At 40.1% G+C, this 25117-nt stretch overlaps 1 protein-coding gene across 1 annotated transcript; it reads right to left on the bottom strand.

Annotated features, from left to right (window-relative positions):
- Nucleotides 1-499: 499 nt before the first annotated feature.
- LOC102520741 (P antigen family member 4-like) lies at nucleotides 500-4930 on the bottom strand. Its single transcript, XM_032474843.1, has 5 exons — nucleotides 4624-4930; nucleotides 3899-3984; nucleotides 3300-3405; nucleotides 1825-1935; nucleotides 500-620 (listed from the first exon to the last, which is right to left on the bottom strand). The coding sequence occupies exons 2-5, from the start codon at nucleotides 3974-3976 to the stop codon at nucleotides 607-609; spliced, it is 309 nt and encodes a 102-aa protein (XP_032330734.1). The 5' UTR covers nucleotides 3977-3984; nucleotides 4624-4930; the 3' UTR covers nucleotides 500-606.
- Nucleotides 4931-25117: the final 20187 nt, after the last annotated feature.

Raw genomic sequence — 25117 nt, 5'->3', positions numbered from 1 at the left:
GAAGATACATGCACTCCAATGTTCACAGCAGCATTATTTACAATTGCCAAGATATGGGAGCAACCTAAGTGTCCATCAACATGAATGAATAAAGAAGTGGGGTGTGTGTGTGTGTGTGTGTGTGTGTGTGTATACAAAGACATACATACACACACACACACATACAATGGAATACTACTCAGCCATAAAAAAGGAAATTTTGCCATTTGCAGCAACATGGACAGACTTGGAAGGTATGCTAAGTGAAATAAGTTAGAGAAAGATAAATACTGTATGATCTCACTTATAAGTGAAATCTAAAAAATACAACAAACTAGTGAATTTAACAAAAAAATTCACAGATACAGAGAACAAATTACTGGTTACCAGTGGGGAGAGGGAAGGGGGAGGGGCGATATAGGGGTAGGGGATTAAGAGGAACAAACTAATAGGTATAAAATAAGCTACATGGATATATTGTACGACACAGGGAATATAGGAACAGACTGAACCAAAGATGTGCATGACGCCCCAAGAAAACTAAATCTTTATTGAGAGAATCTAACAAGCTAAATTATCAAGATAATGACAGCATGCATGGCTTCAGCTTCTGTTGTTTTTAACTTATTATTGTCCATCACCTAAAACATAAACATAACAGTTGTACATCACTTAGCAGAAATTCACTTAAATGACAATAAAGGTACACAAAGAACAATACAGTTTTGGTTTTATAAGATGAAACTAAAACTAGAATTCTAACTACTGCACGGGCTTCTATGCTAATGTACATTTTCAGGCACGTGAGCACTAATTTTTCAAGGGCATCATTCTTTTTGGTGGTATGAAGAAACATAGATTTATCAAACCTAGAACAGATTAAAACCTATGAGTCTATTTAAAGAAAATCTAAGTAGAGAGCAAAAACTGTCAGTAATTTTAGTTAAAATAAAATCAACCAAACGAAAACTCCAAGAAGCAAAAAAAAAAAAAAAAAAAAAAAAACAAGAAAAAAAAACCAAGCAAGCAATCTCAGTGTTAACTCAAATGCATTAATTTTGAATATTTTTCTAATTATACATATTAGCTAAAATAATACCATACTTGGAACTGTTTAAAGAGAGGGCAAAGAACAGCATTCCATTTGGTTTGGCTCTTTTGTGCAAAAATACTGCATTGATCTAGTGCAACCTTTATATGGCCTATTTATAGCAGGGTGGCCATTTGTTCCATTCGCACTAGTTGTCCTGGTGTAAGTAGTCAGGGCACCCCCTTGAACTCTCTAGATTATCCCAGTTTGGATGATAAAAATTACATGGTCACACCAGTTTTAAGCCACTACCATTAGAGATGACATTAAAATGTGAGAGAAAATACTACCATTTCTCATCCTGGCTCACAATTAAAAAAAAAAAAAAAACACCAACCAACCAACCCAGAAAAGCCAAAACATACAGATCCGTATTATTTTTTGGAATCTAAAAGATGAAATGATTTTTGAGAACAAGTTCTGGCAAATTAAAAAAAAATCAACACTACTGTATTGTTTAGATAGCCAATTAGCACTGGGGTTTGTTAAATAATTTATGTACTTTAAAAAGTATCTGATCACTTTCCTTAGGTTTTAAAGGACTTCTACTCCAAAGTACTAATACTTTCATGTTTTATAATTCAACAACATGGACTTGACTTAATTCACTTTTCCCTGATACTGTCTTTGAATCAAGCATTTGGTGTCTGAACTACTTTTTCAAATAGTCTTTGTATGTGGGATTTGTTATGAAAGTATAATAATGTTGTAGAAAAGAACAACTACATGACTTGCATTCTTAAAAGATAACATACCTGCTTCCGGAATTTTAGCAGGCTCTGGATTAGGTGGAATCTTCCCTTTCACATCAGGGCCATCTCCACGCTCATCCCCAGTCTTTTCCAGACCCACTTCCTGGCTTGAACCTTCCAATCCAGGTTCATAAATAGAGAGTTATTAATAAAAGCAGTAAAACATAAATCAATGTTATTAAATAAAGCTCTGTAGGTTAACGTTGTAATAAATGTGATGCATAAAAATGCAATGAGAACTAAAGAGCTTTTGATAGAAATGGAGAAGTTGTGTTTCTCATATATTACCCCCTCTACAAAATGTGGGTTTTTTTTTCTAAAACTGTTTAAAAAAAACTTAGTTGTCACCTTTGTAACCTATATACACTTCTGCTATTCCACTTACCTCATTAGATCAGCTATTTGTTTACGTGAACTGCTCTGACAAGATTGTGAACTCAAGACAGAAAATCGTAAGATGAGACAAACCCACACTGAGGAACATTTTACAAAACAACTGGCTTGGACTCCAAAAGATGTCAATCATGAAAGACAAGCCTGAGGAACACTTCCAGATTAAAGGAGTCCAAAGAGAGATGACAACTAAATGCAATGGGTGGTCTTGGATTGGATCGTGGGTCAGGAAAAAATAACACTATAAAAATATTACTAGGCCAATTGACTACGTATTAGATAATAAAATTTTATCAGTGTTAAATATCCTGAATCTGATCACTGTACTAGGTTATGTAAGAGAATATCCTTGTTTTTAGGAGATACTGAATTACTTAGGAAAGAGTTGCATTTGAAATTTACTCTCAAGTGCTTTAGCAATAATAATATGTGTATTAACACTTCGAGAGGGCAACTATATGACAAACTATTAGCAACTGGTGAATCAAGGTAAAGAGGATACAGAAGTACATTGTGCTTTCTTATAACTTTTCTGTATGTTTTAAAATTTTCTAAAAAAAGTTTAAAAAGTTAAAAAAAAGAATATGTGATAACCTGATTTTGGTTCAGGAAGACAAAAATATTAATTTTAACAGCAGCCAGGAAAAGATTTCACATTTTTTATTTCTCTGTTATGAAAAAAAAAATTTAATTACAATCTAAGATCTAACCAAAATATATCTAGGCTTCCTTAAACTTTTGATGCAATGACTCAAGAAGCCCTGAAAACAATATTCCAAGAAGACCAAGTTTAACTAGGAAAATAGTGTATAATTTTGCCTAAATTTAATGTTGCTTCCTTTGATTTGCTATTTTAGAGCCTTCACAAGGACTGTATTTTCCAAGCATTCCAAACAGTTTAAAACATGGATGGGTAAAATGCTGAAAGAGGGAAAACTTATCACAGAGAGGAAATGCAGTTAGCTGCAAACTACACCTTTCCATTACCACATAGGTTTTCAGCCAATTTTCAGGGAACCCTTTATACCTGTTACTAGTATAACATCACAAATGAAATATAAATTATCCCTCCATCCGCTTTTCACCTTGAACCACAGATGTTCCTTCTTCTTTCTCTTGTCCAGATTCGAAGTCCAGATTCTCAGTTGGTGGTTCCTCTTGTTCAGCTTTTTTGCCACCTGGTTTCGGGGTCTTGGGGGAGGGTAGGTGCAAATAAAAAGCACTGTTATTAATACTATGACAAGAGAAGGTACAAATATACATACTAAATGGAAGTAACTAATCACCAATCTGAAGAGGCTTTTCCTATACTCTTCTCTGTAAGCACTCTTAATAAAGTTATTCTTCCTATATAAAAAATACTCTAAGAAAGGAGTTATCTGCAAGGACCAATAATTCTGGAAACCATTTTAATCTTTTCTGGGCTGTGTATTATCTGCTTATTAATAAGCACAATAGGGAAGTCATAAGGACGATTTCCAGGCTCCTGACAATATATATATATATATATCCAGGCAACACCAGAAACTAAGTCTCCTCGCTCAATGTCTCAGTCATGAGATTCATTTCTCACCCATTCTCAGCAAGGAAGTCCTTTATACAACAGATATATATTGGTTCAACCACTTTTTCGATTTTCTTTTATTAATTTCTGCCAATGAAAGTAGGATGTTAAAGCACTCACAACCACAGGTTCAACCAGATTGGAAGACTCTTGACCATCTCCCCTTCCTCTAGATCTTGATCTCACTCGTGCACTCATGTTTCACACTGAAAGTAGAAAATGGTGAACTGGAGAATGTAATTAAAACAAACAAACAAACAAAAAGACTATACTGGACCATTTCCACGGCCAACTGCTGATTGGAAATTCTTTTTTACATCTGGAGAGATTTCCAAAATAATCTTGAATTAATAATAACTGCCTGCTTTCTAATCACATCAAATAAGGCTATCTGAAAACCCCTTTGTTTCTCTCACAGCCAACCTGGCAGAGCACTTGATTAAAAAAAAAAAAAAGTACGACTTTCCTAGAGATTCAGTCTCACTTCCTGACTCTCCAATATGGAGAGATTTTTGTAAAATATAACCAGGTCCACCTCCCCACTGCCGACTCCGGATCCCCTCTTCTGTCGGCAGTTCCAGGGCCTCCAGATACCACCAACAGCGCCCCCAAGACTCACCTCATCTTCACCTGACCCCCTGACTCCTGCCTCCCACCATCCCGTCTTTCCCACTGCCACCTTGAGAGCCAAGGTGGCCAAGACACCTATGAGGAGGACGATGACCTCGAGGACCCTCCTCTTCAGAGGACACAGATCGCACTGCCCGACCCGCCCGAAGCCCGCTGGCCCCCACCTCACACGAATGCACATTTATACTCCCAGAAGGACGGATCTGTGGACCTACCAGGTGATTGCAGCCGAGTAGAAACAGCCCAGATGGTGAGACGCGATATGCGCAGCTCGGCACCCAGAACGCGTTGCACACGCTGCACGCCGAGGGCCGATGGAAAGGCGGGCAGCCCCGGGCATGCGCACTGGGTCTCGCCTGTGCCGTTGTGGGCCGGTTTCCCCGCCCTCCACAGGACCCCAGAGGACCCCAGTATCTGTGGTCTGTCGGCAGTTCCTGGTGCCTCCAGGGCTCGGATACCTCATATAACGCTCCCCAAGAGTCACCCCATCTTCATCTGACACCCTCCGCTCCACTGCCCACCATCCTCCCTTGTCCCAGCCCCACCACAAAGAGCCATAGCAGCCGCGATGCTTGTACAGAGAAAAGACAACGACCTCGAAGACCTTCCTCCTTGGAAGCCAGGTATCATGCTGCACCCACCCACCCACCCAAATCCCACTGGCTCCCCGTCACAGCTACTCAATATTCACACTTACACCTGCGAGACAGCAGCGAGCCTGGTGGAGGATCAGAAAGAGAATGGAAAGGGTACCTACCTTTCGCTGCTGCCAAAACACGACCTCTGCGGAGTCGACTCCACCAGCTGAACCCAAGCCTCTGAGGTGTGTGTGATAGCGCCCGTGGTCATGCGCAGTAATATGTGTGTCACCTGGGCCCCCCTCCCTGAGCAGGTAGAAGCCCCGCCCCACCTGGAAGAGGGTGTTGCTTCCCAGTCCCGAAAGGGGCTTGTCCTTTCCTTATCCACAGCAAAAAATCTTTCAGTCCTTCTGTATCTAGAACGTTCCCAGTCCTGCCGATTGAACCCTCCAAATTCTCCTCTCAGGGCGGCTGCCTCAGTGGCTCTCAAGAGAGTCTTGAGTCTCCCCAGAGATGTGTGAAGGCTTTTAGGCTCTTAAAGAGTGCAAAACCATTTTCTGCACGAGAGGGATCCAGAAGATGTTAAAAAAAAAAAAAAGCATTGATAAATCCAATATATAAGCCTTAAAGCCTAAGCCTTGAAACATTCAATGACCCTGCAATTCTACTTCTAGAACTTCATGTGTTAAGGAAACTGTCTTGGATGTGAACAAAGATTTAGATATGTGGGACTTCCAAAGCAGCTTAATTTGTACAAACGTGGTCACTGACTTGTTGGCACATTTGAAAATGCAATACGGCTGCCCATCAAAACTAATGCTGAATGTTTGCTTTCATAGTGGTACTGCTCACATTAAGGTATTAACTAGAAACAGCTGGTTGCATAGCATTGTGTATGTGCAGGATGGTCCCAAACGAAGTGAGAGGATTTGGAGTTTACCAGCACTACCACATCACCAACCCTTCTCTCAGACAGTAAGTATGATTTGTTTCCTGAAGTCAGCAGCTTCCAGGGCTCCAGAGACACCTGGTTCTCCAAGGGTAACCCAGAAGATACAATGCAGTCCTCAGGGTTGTAGGTCTCCTGCACCTGGTGCACCTCACAGGGCTTTGGCATTACCTAGGTGGTCTGGTTTTCTGCTGTCAGGGAAGGGGGGAGGGGAGGGGAGGGGAGGGGAAGGAGAGCAGCCAACTGTTCCTGCTTTGGGCGAACACAGGCGGGTGGGTACCTGCAGGACAGGGAGGAGTTTGCCCTGCCTTTCCCGACTCCCCCCTATGCACCCCTCCCCCACAAAAAAAAACCCTTTCTGTACTTGCATGTCCAGGGCAGTTCCCAAACCCTGCAGGTTACCTTTAGAGGCACACACATTCTTTGAAGAATTAGAAAATTCCCCTGTGGCAGAAATAGAATTGCCACATCCCTCCCTTTCTCCCTCCCTCTCCCCCATCCTCTCATACAGACAAGATGAGTCAATTTAGAGCCAAGTGGAGTCAATTTAGAGCCAAGTGTAAATATATAATTCTTTCTTGATTTCACCAATCAGGGATAACCTCTTTTAACACCTAATCAGGGGCTGCTTCTGCAACTCAGATCTTTATGTGCATGAAATAAAGATTTATTGAGAAGGGCTGAGTTCTCACATTGTTTAATCAGCATAAACTATGGGCACTAACCTCAGTCTCACGTTTCTCCTCATGCAAAGTGCTTTCAGCTGGCTCTTAGTCAGTTCCTCTTGTCTCCTGGAAAGACTCTTGCAGCTCAGCTGTCTCCCTGACCTTGGTGCTTGGTCTATATGCAGCAGCTGTGTTCTCTGAGTAGGATCAGATTTCTCCAGGACACTGTGAAGAAGTTGGAAGGAAGATGGGGTCCTTTCTGTGTGAGAGCTTGGAGCCTGAACTGAGAAAGAAACCTCTATTTGCCCAGTGCCACAAGCCTTCCCAGGTAACTCATCCTCAGGCAGCATTAGAGCAGAGCAAGCATTCTCACCAAGGACAATCAGGTCCTCCCAAGTCCTTGTTTGTATCGTTGTGTTGGTTGTAGATATCATTTCACATTGTTTTATGGCACAAGTAATACCGGCTCCTTACAAATAATTCAGTCTTGAAGAATTGGCCAGTCCCACTGTCTTTGTCATTATTTAAATCTTAGCACAAGGTCACCTGACTCTGGGTAGAATTAACACCTGGCAGTAATAGTGTTGCTAGGGGATCCACAAGGCATCCCCTCCTGTCCCTCGGCCCTCCCCTTCCTCCCATTAGCAGAAGAAAAAAAGACCCCTTAGTCATCTGCTTGCCACAGTTGGAGATGATTATCAAGAGTGGGAACTAGCGACTGTGCCCAGTGTGAAGTAAAGCAGGTGTCGAGGTCAAGGCCCAGGTGGCACATGGGCAGAAGGTGAGCTCTGTGAAGACTGTCCAGAAACCCAATGGGAGAAATGTGGGAAATGCGACCTGGGCCAGCTGGGAGCGGAATGCATAGATATGAGGCCATCATGAAGCCATGGGGAGGTGGCAGCTGTGGCTGGGCGGTGGGTGGGGTGATGACCCAGCCCATTTCCAATATCTGGAGGAGGAGAAAATTCAGGGTTACCTACCGACTTGCAGGTGTGTGCTCCAGAGGGAGGCAGTGGTGGTGGGAGTGCTCTGTTCTTCCCTGTCTGGCCTTCTTCTGGCCTGGGGTACCGCACCTGAAGATCTGGGGATGGGCCAGGCCTGGGAGAATTACTACCCACAACCACCACCCTCAGCCGAAGTTGGGGGAAATTCCAACAGCCAGCCTCGGAGAGTGAGAGCAGCTGGCCTGTGTGAGGGGTGTCTTTGTTGAGCCCCAACAGCTTGTGCAACCCATCCCCACCCCTTTAGATGGTGGGGAAGGAGTCAGTTTAGATTCCTTGAGAAACTCCTAACACTCTTGTCTCTCAATTGGTAATGCACTAAGCACCCCTTCCCAGCAATCTGCCTTTTGGAACTCATCCTAAAGGTATATTCATCCAAGTAGACTACAATAAATACACAACAGTTGCAGAAGTGAAAACTCAAAAGTGCCTGTGTGTTCAGTAATGTACTTGCTCATACGAATTGCAATAAAACTTGACAATGGAAGTTTTGCAGCCAGTGAAGAATTAGATAAATCAACATGTGTTGCTATAGAATGATGTTCATTCATTATGGTTGAATAGTACCAAAAAAGCTGTAAAACACTCGTGTGATCCTGTGGTTGTTTTAAGCAGACATGTGTCTATGTGTGTGTTTTATGTTGATTGTTCATGGTCTTTTTAATGAGTATTGCTAGATGACTCTAAGATGTGAAAAACCATTTCACTCCAGCTTGTGTATAAGAAGGCCTGTTTTCTTCCACCTTTGCAATTGTTGGGTATAACAATAGTTCTTTTTCTGCTATTTTGATGGAAGAAAGTGATACCACGCTAGCACCTGAATTTGCATTTTTAATGAATAATAAGGTTTTATGATGATTAAAGTAATTCACGCTCATTGTAAAAAAAAAATCCATAAAGCCAGAAAGAGGAGAATTAAGACTCAAACTTAGAATCTGAGCATTCATTAAAAACCTCTATTTGTCATTTCAGTGCATATATTTCCATATATATGTCCCCCACATTCATTCTCGATTATCATCCATGCTGCAGCAAACGTCCTCATGAATCATTCCCTGCCCACTTCCCTAATTATTTCTTTAGGAAAAAAAAAATCCTCCAGGTTTTTCTCCCAGCTGCAGTGGGTTTCCACCCAGTGACCTCAGGCAACAGGTTTTGATGGTCTTCAGCAGACAAATGAAGGCTTTTGTTTTGTATGGGAGATTGAAGAGATGGTCCTGAGCAGAGTTTCAGCAGTGGGTGCTGTCAGTCTTCTCAGGATTCTCCCCAGCTTTCCCTGTCCATGCCTGGTGACAGTCTACAGAAAAAGCATGCAAGCAGGTGTGAAAGTCCCATGTCTGCAGCCTCTAGGGCCTCACATTCTCACACTAGCCTACACTCAGCCTTTAGCAGTTTGTTAAAAATTTCATCTTACTTTTCTTCCTGGCTTATCTGACATTCAGAGACATCTGTCCTGGAGAATCAATGCTCAGGTTCTGTGTCTCCCTATCAGGGCCTGTCTCTCTACATTTCAGGTTAGTCGTTTTCCCAGAAAACGTACCTCATCAGTGGTTTCAAGAAAAGTGTTTAATTTCCAGTTTGCCCAGCCTTTTTCTTGTTGTGAGGATGAAAGTGATGTTCTTTCTACACTGAAACCAGTCATCCTTTTATTTTTATCCCACCAATATCCTTATCTTTGTACACAGCATGTAGTTAGGTCATGGTTTTTATTTTTGACAATCTCTGTCTTTGAACTGATGTGTTTAAACCATTTAATTTTAATATATTATTGATATGTTTGGATATAGATCTACCATTTTATTGTTTTCTGTTTGTTCCCTCAATTTTTCATTCCTGTTTAACCTTTCCTGCTTTGTTCTGGGTGATTTAAAACTCAGTATTCCATTTTAATAAATTTGTTGTGATTTTTAACTGTATCTTGCATATAGTTTTTTCATGGTTGCTCTAGGAATTACAAAATACATATTTAACTTTTCACATTCTTCTTAGAATCAATGTTTTGTCACTTCAGTTTGAATGTAGAAACTTGCCACCTTCAGGCCTCTTGACTAGCCCCTTTTTATGCTATAGTTGTCTTATATATTACAGCTACATACTTGAAAACTGCATCAGAAAATGTTATAAATTTTGCTGTTAAGTGTCAAACATATTTTAAAGAACCCAGGAGGAGAAAAGACATCTAGTATATCCACCCAGATATTTACCATCTCTGGGTCCCTAGGTTTGAATCTGAGTTATGTGGAATCAGTGTTGAGAGTATGAGGTCTCTGAATACTTCATCTGTGTTTAGAGTGTGAGGTCTCAAATCTTGAGTTCAGGTTTGTAAGGTTTAAATATGAGTTACATGGGGATTTGTATTCAAGGAGTGAAGAGAGGTTCTGTGTGCCAACTTTAAGTTTGAGGCATTTGGGGTCTGTGCTCAAGGAGTATGGCCCCTGAACACTTTGAGTGACCACACTCCAAGGTTTTTCTGTGAAGTATTTAGAGTTCATGTTCAGGGTTTGAGATCTCTGGTCCCTTTGAAGTCTGTATCCCAAGGATTGAATCTGAATTATGTGGGTCAGTGTTCTGTGTGTGACATCTCTGAAATTTTAGAGGGTCTCTGTTTCAAATTTGAGTCTGAGGTATTAGTGTCTGTATTCAAGGAGTGAGGCCTTGGAATTCTTCAGAATGTTTTCCAGTATTTTTATCTGAGGTGTTTGAGAGTTCGTGTTCAGGAGGGGGTGTCTCTGAATGCTTTGAGGGCTAGGTTTCTCCGTGTAAGTCTGAGGTACTTAGAGGTCTGTGCACAGGGGAGATTTCTGTGAATGATTTGAGGGTCTGCCCCAAGGTTTGAATCTGAGGTAACTGTGGAACTGTGGTCAGGGTATCAGGTTTCTGAACTCTTTGAAAGTCTATGGCTCAAGGTCTGAGTCAGAGAGATTTGAGTATTGGTATTCACAGTGTGGTATCTCTGAAGTCTTTGAAGTGTGTCCCATGGTTTAATCTGATTAATGTAGAGTGCTCAGGCTTTGAGTTCTGTGAATACTTTGAGGGCCTGTATTCAAGGTGTGAGGTCTCTGAAATTTTACAGGATCTGTGTCCCAAGTTTGGGTCTAGGGTATTTTAGGTCTTAGTTCAAGGGGCAAGTTCTTAAACTCTCTGAGGGTATGTGTTGAAAGCTTTCTGTCTGAGTTGTGGACATCCACGTTCAAGTTGTACTGTCTCTCAACCCTTTGAGGGTGTGTGTTTGAAAGTTTGGGCCTGAGATAGGAGTCGTCACTGAATTCTTTCAGGGCCTTTCCCAATGTTTGAATATGACGCAACTCGTAGTCTGTGTACCAAATGTGAAATCCCTCAGCTGTTTTGGGGTCTGTGACTCAAGATGTAACTCTGAGATTTTTGGAGGTCTCTTTTCAGTGAGAGAGGTCTCCGAAATCAGTGGAATTCTGTTTCTAAAACTTTAAGTCTGAGGTATTCAGGGGTCTGTGTTCAGCATGTGAAGTCTCTGAGCTGTTAGAGAATCTGTGCCCCAAGTTTTGGATATGAGGTATTTGGGATCTGTTTTCAGAGTGTAACGTCTGAAATTTTAGAGGGTGTATGTTCCAAGGATTCAGTTGGAGTTATTTGGAGGTCCATAGTCAGGATGCAAGGCCTCTGAAACTTTGATGGTCTCTGTTCTAAGGTTTGATTCTGAGGGGTTTGGAGGTCTGTGTTCAGAGTGTGCGCTCTCTGATCTCTTTAAAGTCTGTGAGTCAAAGTTTTTTTTTTATTTTGTTTTGTTTATTTTTTAAACAAAGATTTACTATTTTATTTTATTTTTTAACATTTTTTATTGATCAATAATAATTTTACAGTGTTGTGTCAAATTCCAGTCTAGAGCCCAAGTTTGCAGTTATACATGAACATATATATATTCATTGTCACATTTTTTTCTCTGTGAGCTACCACAAGATCTTGTTTTGACTCTGAGTAGTGGTTTGTGTTCACACTGTGAGGTCTCTGAAGTCACTGAGGATTTCTGTTGTTAAGGTTTGAATCTCAGGTCATTGTGGATCTCTGTTCAGGGTGAGAGGTCTCTGAAATCTATGCGGATCTATTTCTAAAAGTTAAGTTTCATGCATTTTGAGGTCTGCATTCATGGCCTAAGGTCTCTGTACTTTTAGAGGGTCTGTGTCCCAAGGATTCAGCTTTAGTTGTTTAAGGGTCTGTATTCAGGGTTTGAGGGCCCTGAGGTTTTCTGTTTCTGTTCCGAGGTTTCAGTCTTAAAGATTAGGAGGCCTGGGTTCAGGTGTGTATGTCTTCAGACTTTGAGAACATCTGAGTCCCACAGTTGGGTCTGAGGTATTAAGGGGTCTGTGTACAGGAAGTGGGGTCCATGAATTCTTTGAAGGTGTTTGTTCCAAGTCTTTTGCCCAAGGTATTTGGAAGTCCATGTTCAGCGTGTGAGGTCTCTGGTCTCTCTAAGGGCGTGTGTTCCACGTTTTGAGTTTGAGATACTTAGACATGTGTGCTCAAGTTCTCTGAAATTTTTCAGGGTCAGTCCAAATGTGCTAGTCTGTGGTTCAGCTGTGAGGTCTCTGAAATTGTTTCAGGGTCTGCACTGTAAGATTTCAATCTGAAGTAACTGGGGGTCTGTGATCAAGCTGTGGACTCTGAAATTTTAAGCTTGGATCCTAAGTTTCAGAGGTGTTTTTGTACTGCATTAAAAGAGTAAAGTCCTTGAATCTTTCAAGTTCTGAGTTCCCAGGTTTTTTTGTCTGAGTTATTTAGACATCCCTATTCAGGGTTTGAAGTCTCTGAACTCTTTGAGGGTCTGTGTCCCAAGGTTTAAATCGGAGATTCTGGAGGGGTCTGTGATCAGGGTGTGAAAGGTGTCCAAACTTCTCAACTGTGCTCCAAGGTCTGATTTGAAGTCTCTGAGGGTCTGTGTTGTAAGATCTGAATATGAGGTACTTGTGGGTCTCTGTCAGTTTATGAAGGTTTAAATCTGATATATTTGGGGGTCTGTATTCAGGAAGAAGGGTGTCTGAAATTCTGAAAGTCAGATTTGAATGTGAGGGATTTGGAAGTCTGTGTTGTGTGTGTACATTCTCTGAACTTGTTGAGGCCTGTGTCCCTGGGTTTGAATGTGAGATATGTGGGGATCTATGTTTAGAGGGTGAGCTCTCCAAATTCCTTGAGGGTCTATGTTCAGGGGTTCTGGCAGTTTGTGATCAGGGTGCGACAGGGGTCCAAATTTATTAATTCTCTGTGCTCCAAAGTTTGATGTGGAGTATTTGGGAGTCTATGATCTAGATATGAGGTCTCTCAGTGCTTTAAGGGAGTTAGTACCAAAGTTTGATTGGGTTCCATGGGACTTTGAGTTCAGGGCTTAAAGTTATGAAACACTTTGATGATCTACCTTCCTAGGTTTCAGTCTGATGTTACGGGGATCTGGGTTTGTGTGTTAGATCTCTGAAAGCATTGAGCATCTCTGTTTCATGTTTTTAGTCTGAAGTGTTTGGAAATCTATGAGCAGAGTATGAAGTCTCTGAATAATTTGAGGGTCTCTGTTGCAAGTGTAGAGTTTTTGGTATTAGGAGATTTATGTTGGGGATAGGAAATCTCTGAAGTCTTATACTGCCTACGTTCCAGCGTTTGAGTTGGAGGAGGTATTGGGTGTCAGTGTTCAAGCTGTGAGATGTCTGGAATTTTATGGGATCTGTCTCCCAAGTGTTAATCTTAACTAAGATATTTGGGAATCTGAGTTCAGTATGTGAGGCCTCTGGAGTTTATTCTCTGGGAGATGTTCATGGTCTCTGTTCAGATGTGAGGTCTGTGAAATCTTTCACTGTCTACATTCCACGGCTGAGTCTCAGGGATTTGGGGTTCTGAATTCAAGCTGTGAAATCTGTATTATCACTGCAGGTTTATGTTCCATTGTTTAATTATAAAGTATTTTGGACTAAGTGTTCAGAGTAAGAAGTCTCACTGAAGGTCTATTTTTCAAAGTTTTAGTCTGAAGTATTTGGGGAAAGTGTCCAGGGTGTGTGGTCTCTGAACCCTTTAAAGGTTTGTGTCCTAAGATTGCTTCTATGTTGTTTGGTGTCTGAGTTCAGAGGTCTTTTTTGAGGTTCTGTGTCCTGAGGTTTAAGTCTGTGGTGCTTGGAACACTACTTAGAACATGATGTCTGTATTCAGGATGGAAGAGCTCCAAAATCTTTGAGGGTCTGTCTTGCAAAGTGGGAGTTTGAGATATTTGCAGTGCTTTACAGAGTGTGAGGCCTCTGACTTGTTGAAGTACTTTTTTCATAGGATTGAGTCTGAGGTGTTGGGTTCTAGGTCTAGAATGTAAATTCTTCGACTTCTATGAGGATTTGTGTCCTAAGGGTGGAATCTGGGGATTTGCAGGTCTGTGTTCAGGGTGAGTACTCTGAAACCTTTAAGGGTCTATGTTCCAAGTTTAAGTCTCAGGTATTTGGGGTCAGTATTTAGATTGTAAACACTCACAACTCTTTTAGTGTCTTTGTTTTCATGTTTTCTCTATCAGTGTTCCAAGGCTGAATCTAAGAGATTTGGGGTTCTGCATTCAGAGTTAGAAGACTATGATATTGAGGGTTTGTCTTCTATTGTTTGAGTATGAAGTATTTCAGGGTCAGTGTTTAGGGTGAGAAGTCTCTGAACTTGTTGAGGGTGTAATTTTCAAAGTTTTTGTCTAAGGTATTTAGAGCAAGTGTTCAAGATATGAAGTCTCTGAACTCTTTGAGGGATCGTTACGTAAGTTTGCTTCTATGTTATTTGGTATCTAACTTCAGGACATGAGGCCCTTGATTTTTTTTTATGAGGTTCTGTGATCCAATGTTTGAGTCTGAAGTATTTGGGACTCTATGTTTAGATTGGGATGTCTCTGAACTCTGAGGGTCCATGTTTTCAAATTTTAGTTGATGTACGTAAGGATTTGTGTTTAGAGTGTGAGGGCTCTGAAATCACTGAAGGTCTTTGGTACAGATTTTTAATCTGAGATTTTGGGGTCTGTGTTCAGAGTGTGACAGTTCTGAACTCTTTGAGGGTCTGTGTTGCCAGGTAAGGGTATTTGAAGTCCATGAGGGTCTATGTCCTATGATAGTGAATTTGATGTATTTGCACATCTGTGTTTAGAGTTTTAGTTTTGTGAAATCTTTGAGGGTCTACATTCCAAGATTTGAGGTATCTTATATCTGTGTTCTGAGTATAAGCACTCACAAATCTTTTAGTGTCTGTGTTTTAGTGTTTTTATGACATATATGGGTTATTTTTGAAAGAAATAAGTTCTCTGAACTCATTAAAGGTCTGTGACCCAAGAATGGAGTCTCAGGTGTTTGTAAGATCTTGAGGTCTATGAATTCACTGAGGGTCTGGGTTCCAAATTGAATCACTGGTTTTGGAGGTATGTGTTCAGGTTGTGATGATGCAGAACATTCTCATGGTATGTGTTCCAAGGTTGAACATTTAATTTAATGTCTAATTAAATTTAAATTTAAATTTAATTTGAGGCATTTGTGGTCTCTTTTCAAGGTTGGAGGTGTCTTACCTTTTTGAGGGTTTGTTTGCTAAGTTTGCTTCTGAAGTTTCTTTTGGTATCTAAGTTCAGAGTGTGAAGTCTCTAAACTCTAGAGGATCAGTGCTCCAGGATTGGGGGGGGGGTGTGGGTGTGGGTGTGGGTGGTTTTGGGTATTTGTCTTCAGAATGTGAAATCTCTGAAATATTTGAGAGCCTGTGTTCCAACTTTAGAATCAGATGTGTTTGGGGGTCTCTGAGCAGGGAGTGAGAGATCTCTAAACTAATTAAGTGTGCACCAATGTTTGAATGTGAAATATTTGGAGGTCTGTGTTTAGAGTGTGAGATCACTGACTTTATGAAAGTCTTTTTTTTTTTTTCATAGGATTGAGTCTGAGGTATTTGGTATTCTGTGTTTAGAGTGTGAGGTCTTGAACTCTTTGAGGGTCTATGACATAAAATTCTGAGCTTGATGTATTTGTCGTTCTTCGTTTAGGATTTTCATCTCTGAAGTCATTGGGAAAATGTGTTTCAAAGTTTGAGGTATTTGAGGTCTGTATTCACAATAAGCATTTACAAATATTTTAGGGCCTGTGTTTTAATATCTAAATATGAGGCATATGGGTTCTATGTTCAGAGTGTGAGATCTCTGAATTCTTTGAAGATTTGTGTCACAAGGTTGGAGTCTGAGGTGTTTGGAAATCCTGTTCTAGGTGTGAGGTCTATGAACTCTAGAAGGTCTATAATCCACTTGAGATATTTTGAGGTGTATATTCAAATTGCATGGTGCAAAACTCTTTCAGGCTCTGTGTTCCAAGGTTAGCATCTTAGGTGTTTGGGTCAGTATTCAGAGTGCAAGGTCTCTGAACTCTTTTAGGGTTTTTGTCCTAAGTTTGCTTCAGAGGTTTTAGTGTCTCTCTTCAAGGTATGGGGTCTCTGAACTCTTGAAAGTTCTATGTTTCAACATTTGAGTTTGAGTTTGTGATGTTTTGGGGGTTAAATTTAGGGTGTGAAGACTTTGACTTATTGGGGGGCCTATGCTTCAGGATTTGTCTCTGAGGTATTTGCAGGACTGTATTCAGGGAGTGAGAGGAGTGTGAACTTATTAGGTATTTATGCTCCAAGGTTTGAATCTAAAGTATTTTGGGGTCCATATTCAGAGTATGAGGTCAGTGAACTTTTTAAAGTTCTTTTGTTCATAGGATTGAGTTTGAGGTATTTGTGGTCTGTATAAAGTCTTTGAATTCCCTGAGAGTCTGTGTTCCTAAGTTTGAATCTGAGGTATTTGGGTTTGTATTTAGGGTATAAGTATTCACAAATCTTTAGGATCTGTGTTTTCATACTTGAATATGAGACATATGGGTTCTGTGAGCAAGAGTGAGGTCTCTTAACTTATAAGGAACTGTGACCAGAATTTGAATCTGAGTTATTTGTGGTCTGTGTTCAGTTAAGAGGTCTTCTGAATTCTTTCAGGCTTTGTGTCACAACACTTGAGTTTGAAGTAATTTGAAAGTTCGTATTCTGGGTCTGAGGTCTATGAACACTTGAGGAATTGGGTTCCAAATATTGGTTCTGAGGTGTTTGGAGGTTGTGTACATGGTAAGTGGTCACAGAACTGTTTCAGAGTCTGCACTCCAAGATTGGAAACTGAGATGTTTGAGTCAGTGTTCAAGGTGAGAGGTCTTTGAAATTTTTGAGAGTTTGTGTCCTGAGTTTTCTTCAGAGGTTTTTGGTCTCTTTGCTCAAGGTGTCAGTTTTCTGAACTCTCGGGGTGTCCATGTGCCAAGTTTGTGGCATTTGGGGATTTATGCTTAGGATGTGAAGTTTCTGAATTCTTTGAGGGCCTGTGTTCCAGCATTTGAAGCAGATATTTGCAATTTTCATGGTGTAAGAGATATGTGAACTTATTGTCTGTGCTCCAAGGTTTAAACCTGAAGTATTTTGGGGTTTGTGGTCAGGATGAGAGATCTCTGACCTCTTTGAGAGTGTTTGTTCCAAGGTTTGACCCTGATGTGTAGGGAAATGAGTTCATGGTTTGAGGTCCCTGAACACATTGATGATCTGTGTTCCAAGTTTGAATCTGAAGTATTGGGAAGTCTGTGTTCCCAATAGTTCAGTCTCTATAATCATTGTCCATATCTCAAGATTTTAGTCTGGTGTGTTTCAGGGTTACTGTTCAGAGTGTTAGGTCTCTGAATACCTTGAAGATCTATGTCTCATATTTTCTGAGGTAATGGGGAGTATGTATTCAGGTGTGACATCTCTAAATTTTAAAGTGTATGCATTTCAGGTTTGAGTGTGAGCTCTTGGGGGTGTGTATCCAAGATGTGAGGTCCCTGAACTCTTTCATGGCCTGTGTTCCAATTTTTGAGTCAGTGGTAGTTGGAGATTTGTGTTGAGGCTATGAAGTGTCTGAGATCTTCTAGAGCCTGTGTTGAGTTGGAGGTATTGTTATCATGGTTCAAGCTATGAGGTATGTGAAATTTTATAGAGTCTATTTCCCAAGGGTTGAGTCTGAGATATTTGGGAGTCTGGGTTCAGCACATTAGGCCTGTGAAATTTTAGACGGCTGTGTCCCAAGGTTTGAGTGTGAAGTATTTAGGGTTTGTGTCCAGATGGTGTGGTCTCTGAAACTTTGTATATCTGTGTTCCAATATTGAATCTTATGAATTTAGGGTTCTCAATTCAGGGTGTGAAATCCCTTATCTCATTAAGAATCTGTCTATCAATGTATAAGGCTGAAGTGTTTTGGAGTCTGTGTTCAGGATGTGTACTCTATGAACTCATTGAGGGTGTATTTTTCAAGGTTTTAGTCTGAGGTGTTTGAGGCAAGAGATCTCTGAATTTTTTGAGGGTCTGTATCTTAAATTTGCTAGTGAGTTTTTTGATGACTCAGTTCCGGATGTGAGGCCCTTGATCTTTTTGAGTTTCTGTGTCCCAAGGTTTGAGTCTAAAGTTTGAGAGTCTGTGTTTAAACTGTGAGTTCCGATCTCTTTGAGGTTCTGTATATTAAACTTTTAATGAATGTACTTGGGGAATCTGTATTTAGGATATGAGGTCTCTGATTCATTGAGGGTCTGTGTTGCAAGGTCAGAGTCTGAGGTCTCCTAAGCTGTGTGTACAAGGTGTGGGGTATCTGATTCCTTGAAGGCCTTTTTCTTAGAATTGACTTTGGGTATTTGGGGATCATCTTTAAAGTTATCTTTGAAGTCTTTGAGGTCTGCCTAAGATTTCAACTTGATGCATTTGTAGGTCTGTGTTTAAGATGTCAGATTCCTGAACTCTTTGAGTGTCTATGTTCTGTGTTTTGAGTTTTTGATGTCAGGGTCTGTGTTCAAGGTATAAGTACTTACAGATTTTTTTAAGATCTGTGGTTTAAAGTTTCAATGTGAGGTATTGAGGTTCTATGTTCAGTCAGTGAAATCTCTGAACTCATTAAGATTCAATAACCTAAGTTTGAATCTCAGATATTTGAGGGGATCTGTATTCAGAATTTTAGACTTCAGATCTCCTGGGGGTTTTTGTCACAAAATTGGAGTCTGAGGTATCTGAAAATTCATGTTCTGGGTATGAGGTCTATGGACTCTTTGAGGGCCTAAGTTCCAAATATTGTGTCGAGGTATTTGGAGGTGTTTCTTCAGGTTGTGAGACTGCAGAACACTGGAGAGTTTGTGTTCTAAGGTTGGACTCTGAGGTGTTCGCAGTCTGTGTTTGGAATGTGAGATCTCTGAGCTCTTTGAGGGCCTGTGTTCCAAAGGATGAGTGTGAGGTTATTGAGAGTTTAGTTCAAGGAGTGAAGTCTATGGGTTATTTGAGGGTCTGTGTTCTAAAGTTTGAGTTGGAGGTAACTAGAGATTTCTTTTCAGGGTGTGACCTCTCCAATCTTTGAGCCTCTCTCCCAAGACTTGAGTCTGAAGTATCTGGTGGTTTATTTTCAGGGCGTAAAGTCTGAATTCTTTCATGGTCTGTGTTCCAAGGTTTGGTTCAGAGGTAACTGGGGAGTTTCCAGGAGTGCGAGTTTTCTGAACTCATTTAGGGCTCTTTCTAAGATTTGAGTCTGAGATATTTAGGGACTGTGTTCAGAGTATTACTCATTGAACTTTGAGAGGGTCTCTGTCCCAGATTTGAGTCTGAGGTATTTGTTAAGTCCATATTCAGGATATGAGGCCTCTGAAATCTTTGAGAGTCTGTATTCCAAAGTTTGAGTCTGAGGTATTTGGGAATCTTTGTTCAGGTTGGGAGGTCTCTGAAATCTATGGGGGGAGGGGTGGTCTGTGTCTCAAGGTTTGATTCTGAGCTATTTAGGTGTCTTTATTCAGAGTGTGAGGCCTCTGAATTTTCTGAACACCTTTGTTATGTCCCAGGGTTTCAGTTCTGTGTAACTGGAGATCTGAGTTAATGGCATGTAATACCTGAACTCTTTGAGGGTCTGTCTTAAGATTTGAGCCTGAGGTCTTTGGTGGTCTCTTTGTAGTATGTAATGTCTCTCAACTCTTTTCAGGGTCTATATTGCAAGGTTTGATTCTGAGGTTTTATGGGTCTGTATTGGGTGTGAGGTCTCTAAGCCCTTTAGGATTCTGTGTTCCAAAATTTGATTCTGAGGCAATTGGGGATGGTTTTAGGAAATGAGGTTTCTGACCTCATTTAGAGCCCCTCCCAAGATCTGAATCTGAGCTTTTTAAAGACTCTATTCAGGGTGAAGTCTCTGAAAACTTTTAGAGGATCTGTACCTCAAGACTTGAGTCTGAGGTATTTGAGGTTTGTATTCAGGATGTGTGGTCTCTGAAGTCTTTGAGATTCTTTGTTCCAAGGTTTGGGTATGAGGGAATTGGGTGTAATAAGGTAAATCAGTGTGGGAAGTGTCTGAACTCTTTCAGAGTTTTTGTCCCAAGTTTGGTTCTGAGGCTTTTGGAGTCTAAATTTAGTATGTGAGGTGTCTTTGGGTCTCTGTGTTCCAAGTTTCTAATCTGAGGTATTTGGGAGTTCGTGTCAAGGTATGAGGTCTCTAAACTCATTGAATATTTGTGTTTTAAGATAGAGTCTTTGGTATTTGTTGTTCTGAATGTGAGGTCAAATGTGAGGTTTGGAGGACTGTGTTCAGGGTATGAGGTCCCTGAGTTCTTTGGGATTCTGTGTTCCAAGATTTGTATCTGAGATAACTGAATGAAGTGCCATTTTTTATTGAGAGGTCCTATATTCATAGCCAAGGGGTAGGGGGAAATTCTTTTCTTTACTTCATAAACACATTTCCAACATAGTGTCTATAAATTAAAATATCCTAAATAAACATTGTTTGTTATAGATTTCCATTATATCTTCTGAGGGCAGTGGGAAGGTTGTCCCAAAGATATTTTTAATGATTGTTTTTAAGATACAGCACATATTTGGCAGGAAAAGTGTTTCTGGGAAAAATATATTGTTTGTAGTAACATAGATATGTCTTCCATTAGCAGTTGTTTTAGAAGAAGATCTCTTGTGTATATCATATTTTTCTAAACCAAATGATACTCTAACACTGGGTGCATTAAAAAAAATCAGGACAATGTTTAAAGAACACCTCAAAGGCCACATTCTGTACAAACCCTTTTTTGTCTTAGAGATGCTAAAATGTTACCTAAAACCTTACTGGAAATCCAGCCCCCACACACACTCACCCTCCACCTCTAGCTAAAAGCAGACTGAATTGTTTACCTTTCTTCACTCCTGTTGACATTATTATAACACATATTTCATGTGAGATTTCATTTCATGCTATCTGCTGTGCCTCTTCCCACTGAGGACAGGGACAGGAACTATATCTTCTTTCAGTACCTTTGGTTCCTCCCATGGCACCTGACCCACAGTGGGTGGTAGATATTAATGCTGTTATTTTTTCATCCATTATTCTAATAAGTCATCATGCCTTTAATTGTCTTTCCCTCAGTCCACTCTGTCATGTCACTGACAGTGTGGACCTGGTTTGAAAGGAAGTGTTCCTGATGCATCACCCAGATCCCCCTTCAATGAAGGGCTTAGTCCCTCAGCTGCTACTGGCAGACAGCTGTCAGCTCCTTCAAGGATTGTCTCAACTGCAGAGAGCTGCCCCACTCGTGGTCATACTCCTTCCCAGGGTGGCCCACATTTAATGACTGATCAATATGGGGGTATAAAGGCAGGACCATCTAGACCCAACCTGGGATAACTCTAAAGGGCCATTTAGAGCTCCCCAAGGAGTTGACCGTGGCAGTATTGGGCCTGCATCAGAGTTCAACTTCTCCCTCCACCCAGCCTATCCGTGTTGTCAGATTTGTTGGCCAAAAGTTGTTGTTCATTCTGCTTTCTTATTATCTCTTTAATGTCTGTAGGGTCTCTGTTGATAACCCCACATATGTTCCTGACATCAGTGATTTGTTTCCTCTGCCTAGTCATCTTGTTCAGTCTGGCTAGAGATTTGTCAATTTTATCGATCTTCTCAAAGATCTGAATTTTAGCTTTGTTGACTTTCTCTACTGTCTATTTCCAATAAGGTTGATTTCTGTTCTTTATTATTTCCTTCCTTCTACTTAGCAGGTATTAACTTTGCTCTTCTTTGTCTAGCTTCTTAAGGAGAAACTTTAGGTTATTGATTTTATGTACTTCTTTTCTAATATTATCATTTAAAGCTGTAAATTACCCTCTAAGCATTCCTTTAGTTCAGTCCTGTGGATTTTGATCTATTTTCATTGTCATTTGGTTCAAAATATTTTCTAATTTCCCTTGTGATTTCATCTTTGACCCTTGAATCATTTAAAAGTATGATGTGTAACTTCCAGATATTCCAGATATTTGGGAGTTTCTAATATATCACATTATAATTGATGTGTAATCTAATTCAACTGTAATCATAGAATATAATCTGTATGACCTTGGACCTTTAAGATTTATTGAGATATGTTTTAAAGTCCAGCCTGTGATATTCTGCAGTTGTTGGATGGGGTGTTCTGTAGATGTCATTTAGGTCAAGGTGGTTGACAGTGGAGTTCAAACCTTCTGTGTCTTTACTGGGTTGTTTTTTTTCTTTTTTCTTTTTTTTGGTTTAGTCATTTTATCAACTAAAGAGGTGTATTAAAATTTCCTACTATGATTCTGTCAATTTTTGCTTCATGTATATTGAGGTTCTATGATTAGGTACGTACATATTTATAATTGTTATATCTTTCTAAGGAACTGTCCCCTTTATCATATGACATTTCCCTTTTATCTGTGGTAATACTGTCTTCAAGTTTACTTTGTCTGATTTATAACATCCACTCCATCCTTCTTATGTTTTTTGTGTGCATAGTATAATTTTTCTATTCATTTACTTTTAAAATCTCTGATCTTTATATTTAAAGTATATCTCTTGTGTGTAGCAATTTAGTAGGGCCTTGCTTTTTATCTGCTTGTGCATCTCTATGTTTTAATTGAATTGTTTATGCCATTAACATGTAATATAATAATTGACATGGTTGTATTTAGGCCTATCAGGTTACTGGGAAAGGAGGTTGTTCTGTTTATCCTTCCTGGGTTTTTGTTTTGTTTTGTTTTTGTTTGCTTGTTTATCTGTTCTCTTCCCCCTTTCCTGCCTTCTTTTGGACATTTGAATATTTGTGGTCTGCTGCGAAACCCCAAACCAGAAGTGGTATTTAAAAAAAAATTTTATTGAAGTGTAGTTGATTTACAATGTTAGTTTCAGGTGTCCAGCAAAGCAATTCAGTTATACAAGGAGTGGTATTTAGTATAGCAGTAAACCGACACTGACTTCCCTGAATCAGCAAGAGACAACAGTGTGGTAGCATTCATCAAAATAAAAAAAAGGTCACTCCACCCTTAGGGATATTTGTCTGTTTTGTTCACTGGTGTTTCCCATATTCCTAGAACAATCCCTAGCCACATAGTAGGTGTTCAATAAAGGTTTATTGAATGACTGAACTCTTTGACCAGGCAATCCTACTTCTAAGAATGTATAATAAATAAACCTTCAGAAAGATAGGGAGAGAGAGAGAGTTGTGTGCATGAGACAGACAGAGAAAATAACCTGTGAAAATGTAAAATGTCTATTAATAGCCAATGCACATTGGAGGGTAAATGAGTGGTGAAGGTTCATATGACACCGTGGAGCACAAGTGAGCTGCAAAACAGATTGAGGGGGATGGATCTGTCCTGGCCAGAAGGATTTCTTCATGACACATTATTAATGAGGTACAAGTGGGTAATGCTCATAGCAGGAACTTGTGTGTGTGAGCATGTGTGATGTACGACTGCAGAGAAAAAGTCGGAAATAAAACACCTGTAACTGAACCCAATTTTCACCTGTGAGGTGGGGAAGAATGGGGTAGGTGATAATGCCCTAATGTTGTCCATATACTTAGATATTGTTTGATGCTTCTGCACTAGGACATACTCATGTATTTCCTGTGTACATATTTACAAAGGAGAGGCATATACTAAAAACTTTACTGGCACTACAGGGCTGTGTGAAATTGAGGATGTGAGAAATATAGAGAGTCTCAAACTCATAGGTACATGTAACTAAAGATCACGAGAGAAATCCCTCAGCTCGACTTCCATTTAGACCATGAGTGCTTTGAGAAAAATTCCTATTTTGGATTTCTTTACAAAGCAGTTCTCTTCTAGTATTCTCCATATCAACAAATGGCACCATCACCCATCTTATTACCCACCCAGAAACCTGGTCTCAACATTTTATACCTCCTTCTCCTTCACCCAAGGTCCAAATCCGTGCTGAGGTCTGTCCATTTCACTTCCCCAAACTCCTGTCTAATATGCCTACCTCTTTCCATGCCGACTATGGCCACTTAGTCCAAAGCATCTATTACTCTCCTTCCCTTTAACAAATAGTCTAATAGTTTTCTAACTCTGTTGTAGTTTATTTTCCCCCAATAATGTGTTTTCCCACACTTGCATTTGCTTCCATGTTTCTTTTTAGAGTGATCAAACTGAATCCTGTAATTGACAACTCTTTACTACAATAACTGGTATATTTCACTTTCTCCTTCTGGCTCTACAGATGTTGAAGAGAGAGTTGGGTCTGTTTCACTACATACTGACATCTTATTTTTCCTTTCTCAGTCTCTAGCCTTCCAGAAATCAAGAAAAGTTGTCCAGGTGATCACATCCTCAGTATTGCCCAGAAAGTTACAAGTTCTCTAAGTGAGGCTTGAACCCACGATCCCAACATTGCTCACAAGCAGTACTGCCTGATGTGTGCAGCAACCTAATCGAATGAGCCACTGGAGCCAAAACTGGGGAAAAGTCTGGGAAGCCTTAATAAAGACACTTATCTTGACAATGTACAGTCTGTCCTTAGGAATTCCTCTTTTGCCTATATTGCCTCAGTATTTTCTAAAATACTCACAGGCTTTTGCTGACCTTCAATCCCCTCTGCAATCCTTCCCCACCAACAGCAGTCAATATTGTATCTAAAAATCTTTCTTTTTCTGTAGATACAACCCCTGTACACTCAGTGATTTCTAACCTGACAAAGACGTCAAAACAATTTGCTACCTTGAAACATTTAGAGGGCTAGGAGAATGAGCTCCTAGAAAAGTCGTTTTTTTAAATTGTAAACAGAACAACAGATAATTAATGTAAACTAAGAAAATATAAGTAAGTAGTAAAACTGGGGAAAATTTTTATTGGATAATTATCCAGAGTTTCACAATCAAGAATATCATTTAATATATGGTACAGTTTCTGTAGGGGAAGAAAAAACTTTTCCCTCCACCCTTTTAGGTTCTTTCCTCAAGACCCTGCAAATTAGACTGACAAAGACAGATTAACAAGAAAAAACCAAATAGGCATTATTAACACTTGCATCCAAAACATGGGAGCATTCAGCGATGAGCCACTCAGAGGGATGGTTAGAATTTGGTGACTGTATCCCTGACTTAGTAGGGGAAAGGGAGATGGAGAAAGGGCATGTATGGAAAAGTAAATGACTTTTTGAAAGATAAATGGGCCCTTAGGAGAATAGATGGGAGATATAATAGTCTTGTGAC

Source organism: Camelus ferus, chromosome X (genome assembly GCF_009834535.1).
Source record: "Camelus ferus isolate YT-003-E chromosome X, BCGSAC_Cfer_1.0, whole genome shotgun sequence".
NCBI classification, from domain to species: Eukaryota; Metazoa; Chordata; class Mammalia; order Artiodactyla; family Camelidae; genus Camelus; species Camelus ferus.
Note: the sequence above shows the minus strand (reverse complement) of the source record. Positions and strands in the feature narration are given on the sequence as shown.

Excerpts from the sequence above, each read along its gene's own strand:
- LOC102520741 (XM_032474843.1), bottom strand. The coding sequence starts at position 3,976 with ATGAGTGCACGAGTGAGATCAAGATCTAGAGGAAGGGGAGATGGTCAA. Across the intron at positions 3,406-3,898 it reads ATCTGGTTGAACCTGTGGTT|ACCCCGAAACCAGGTGGCAA; the intron begins GTGAGTGCTTTA and ends CCCTCCCCCAAG. Across the intron at positions 1,936-3,299 it reads AGGAACATCTGTGGTTCAAG|GTTCAAGCCAGGAAGTGGGT; the intron begins GTGAAAAGCGGA and ends CTGGATTGGAAG.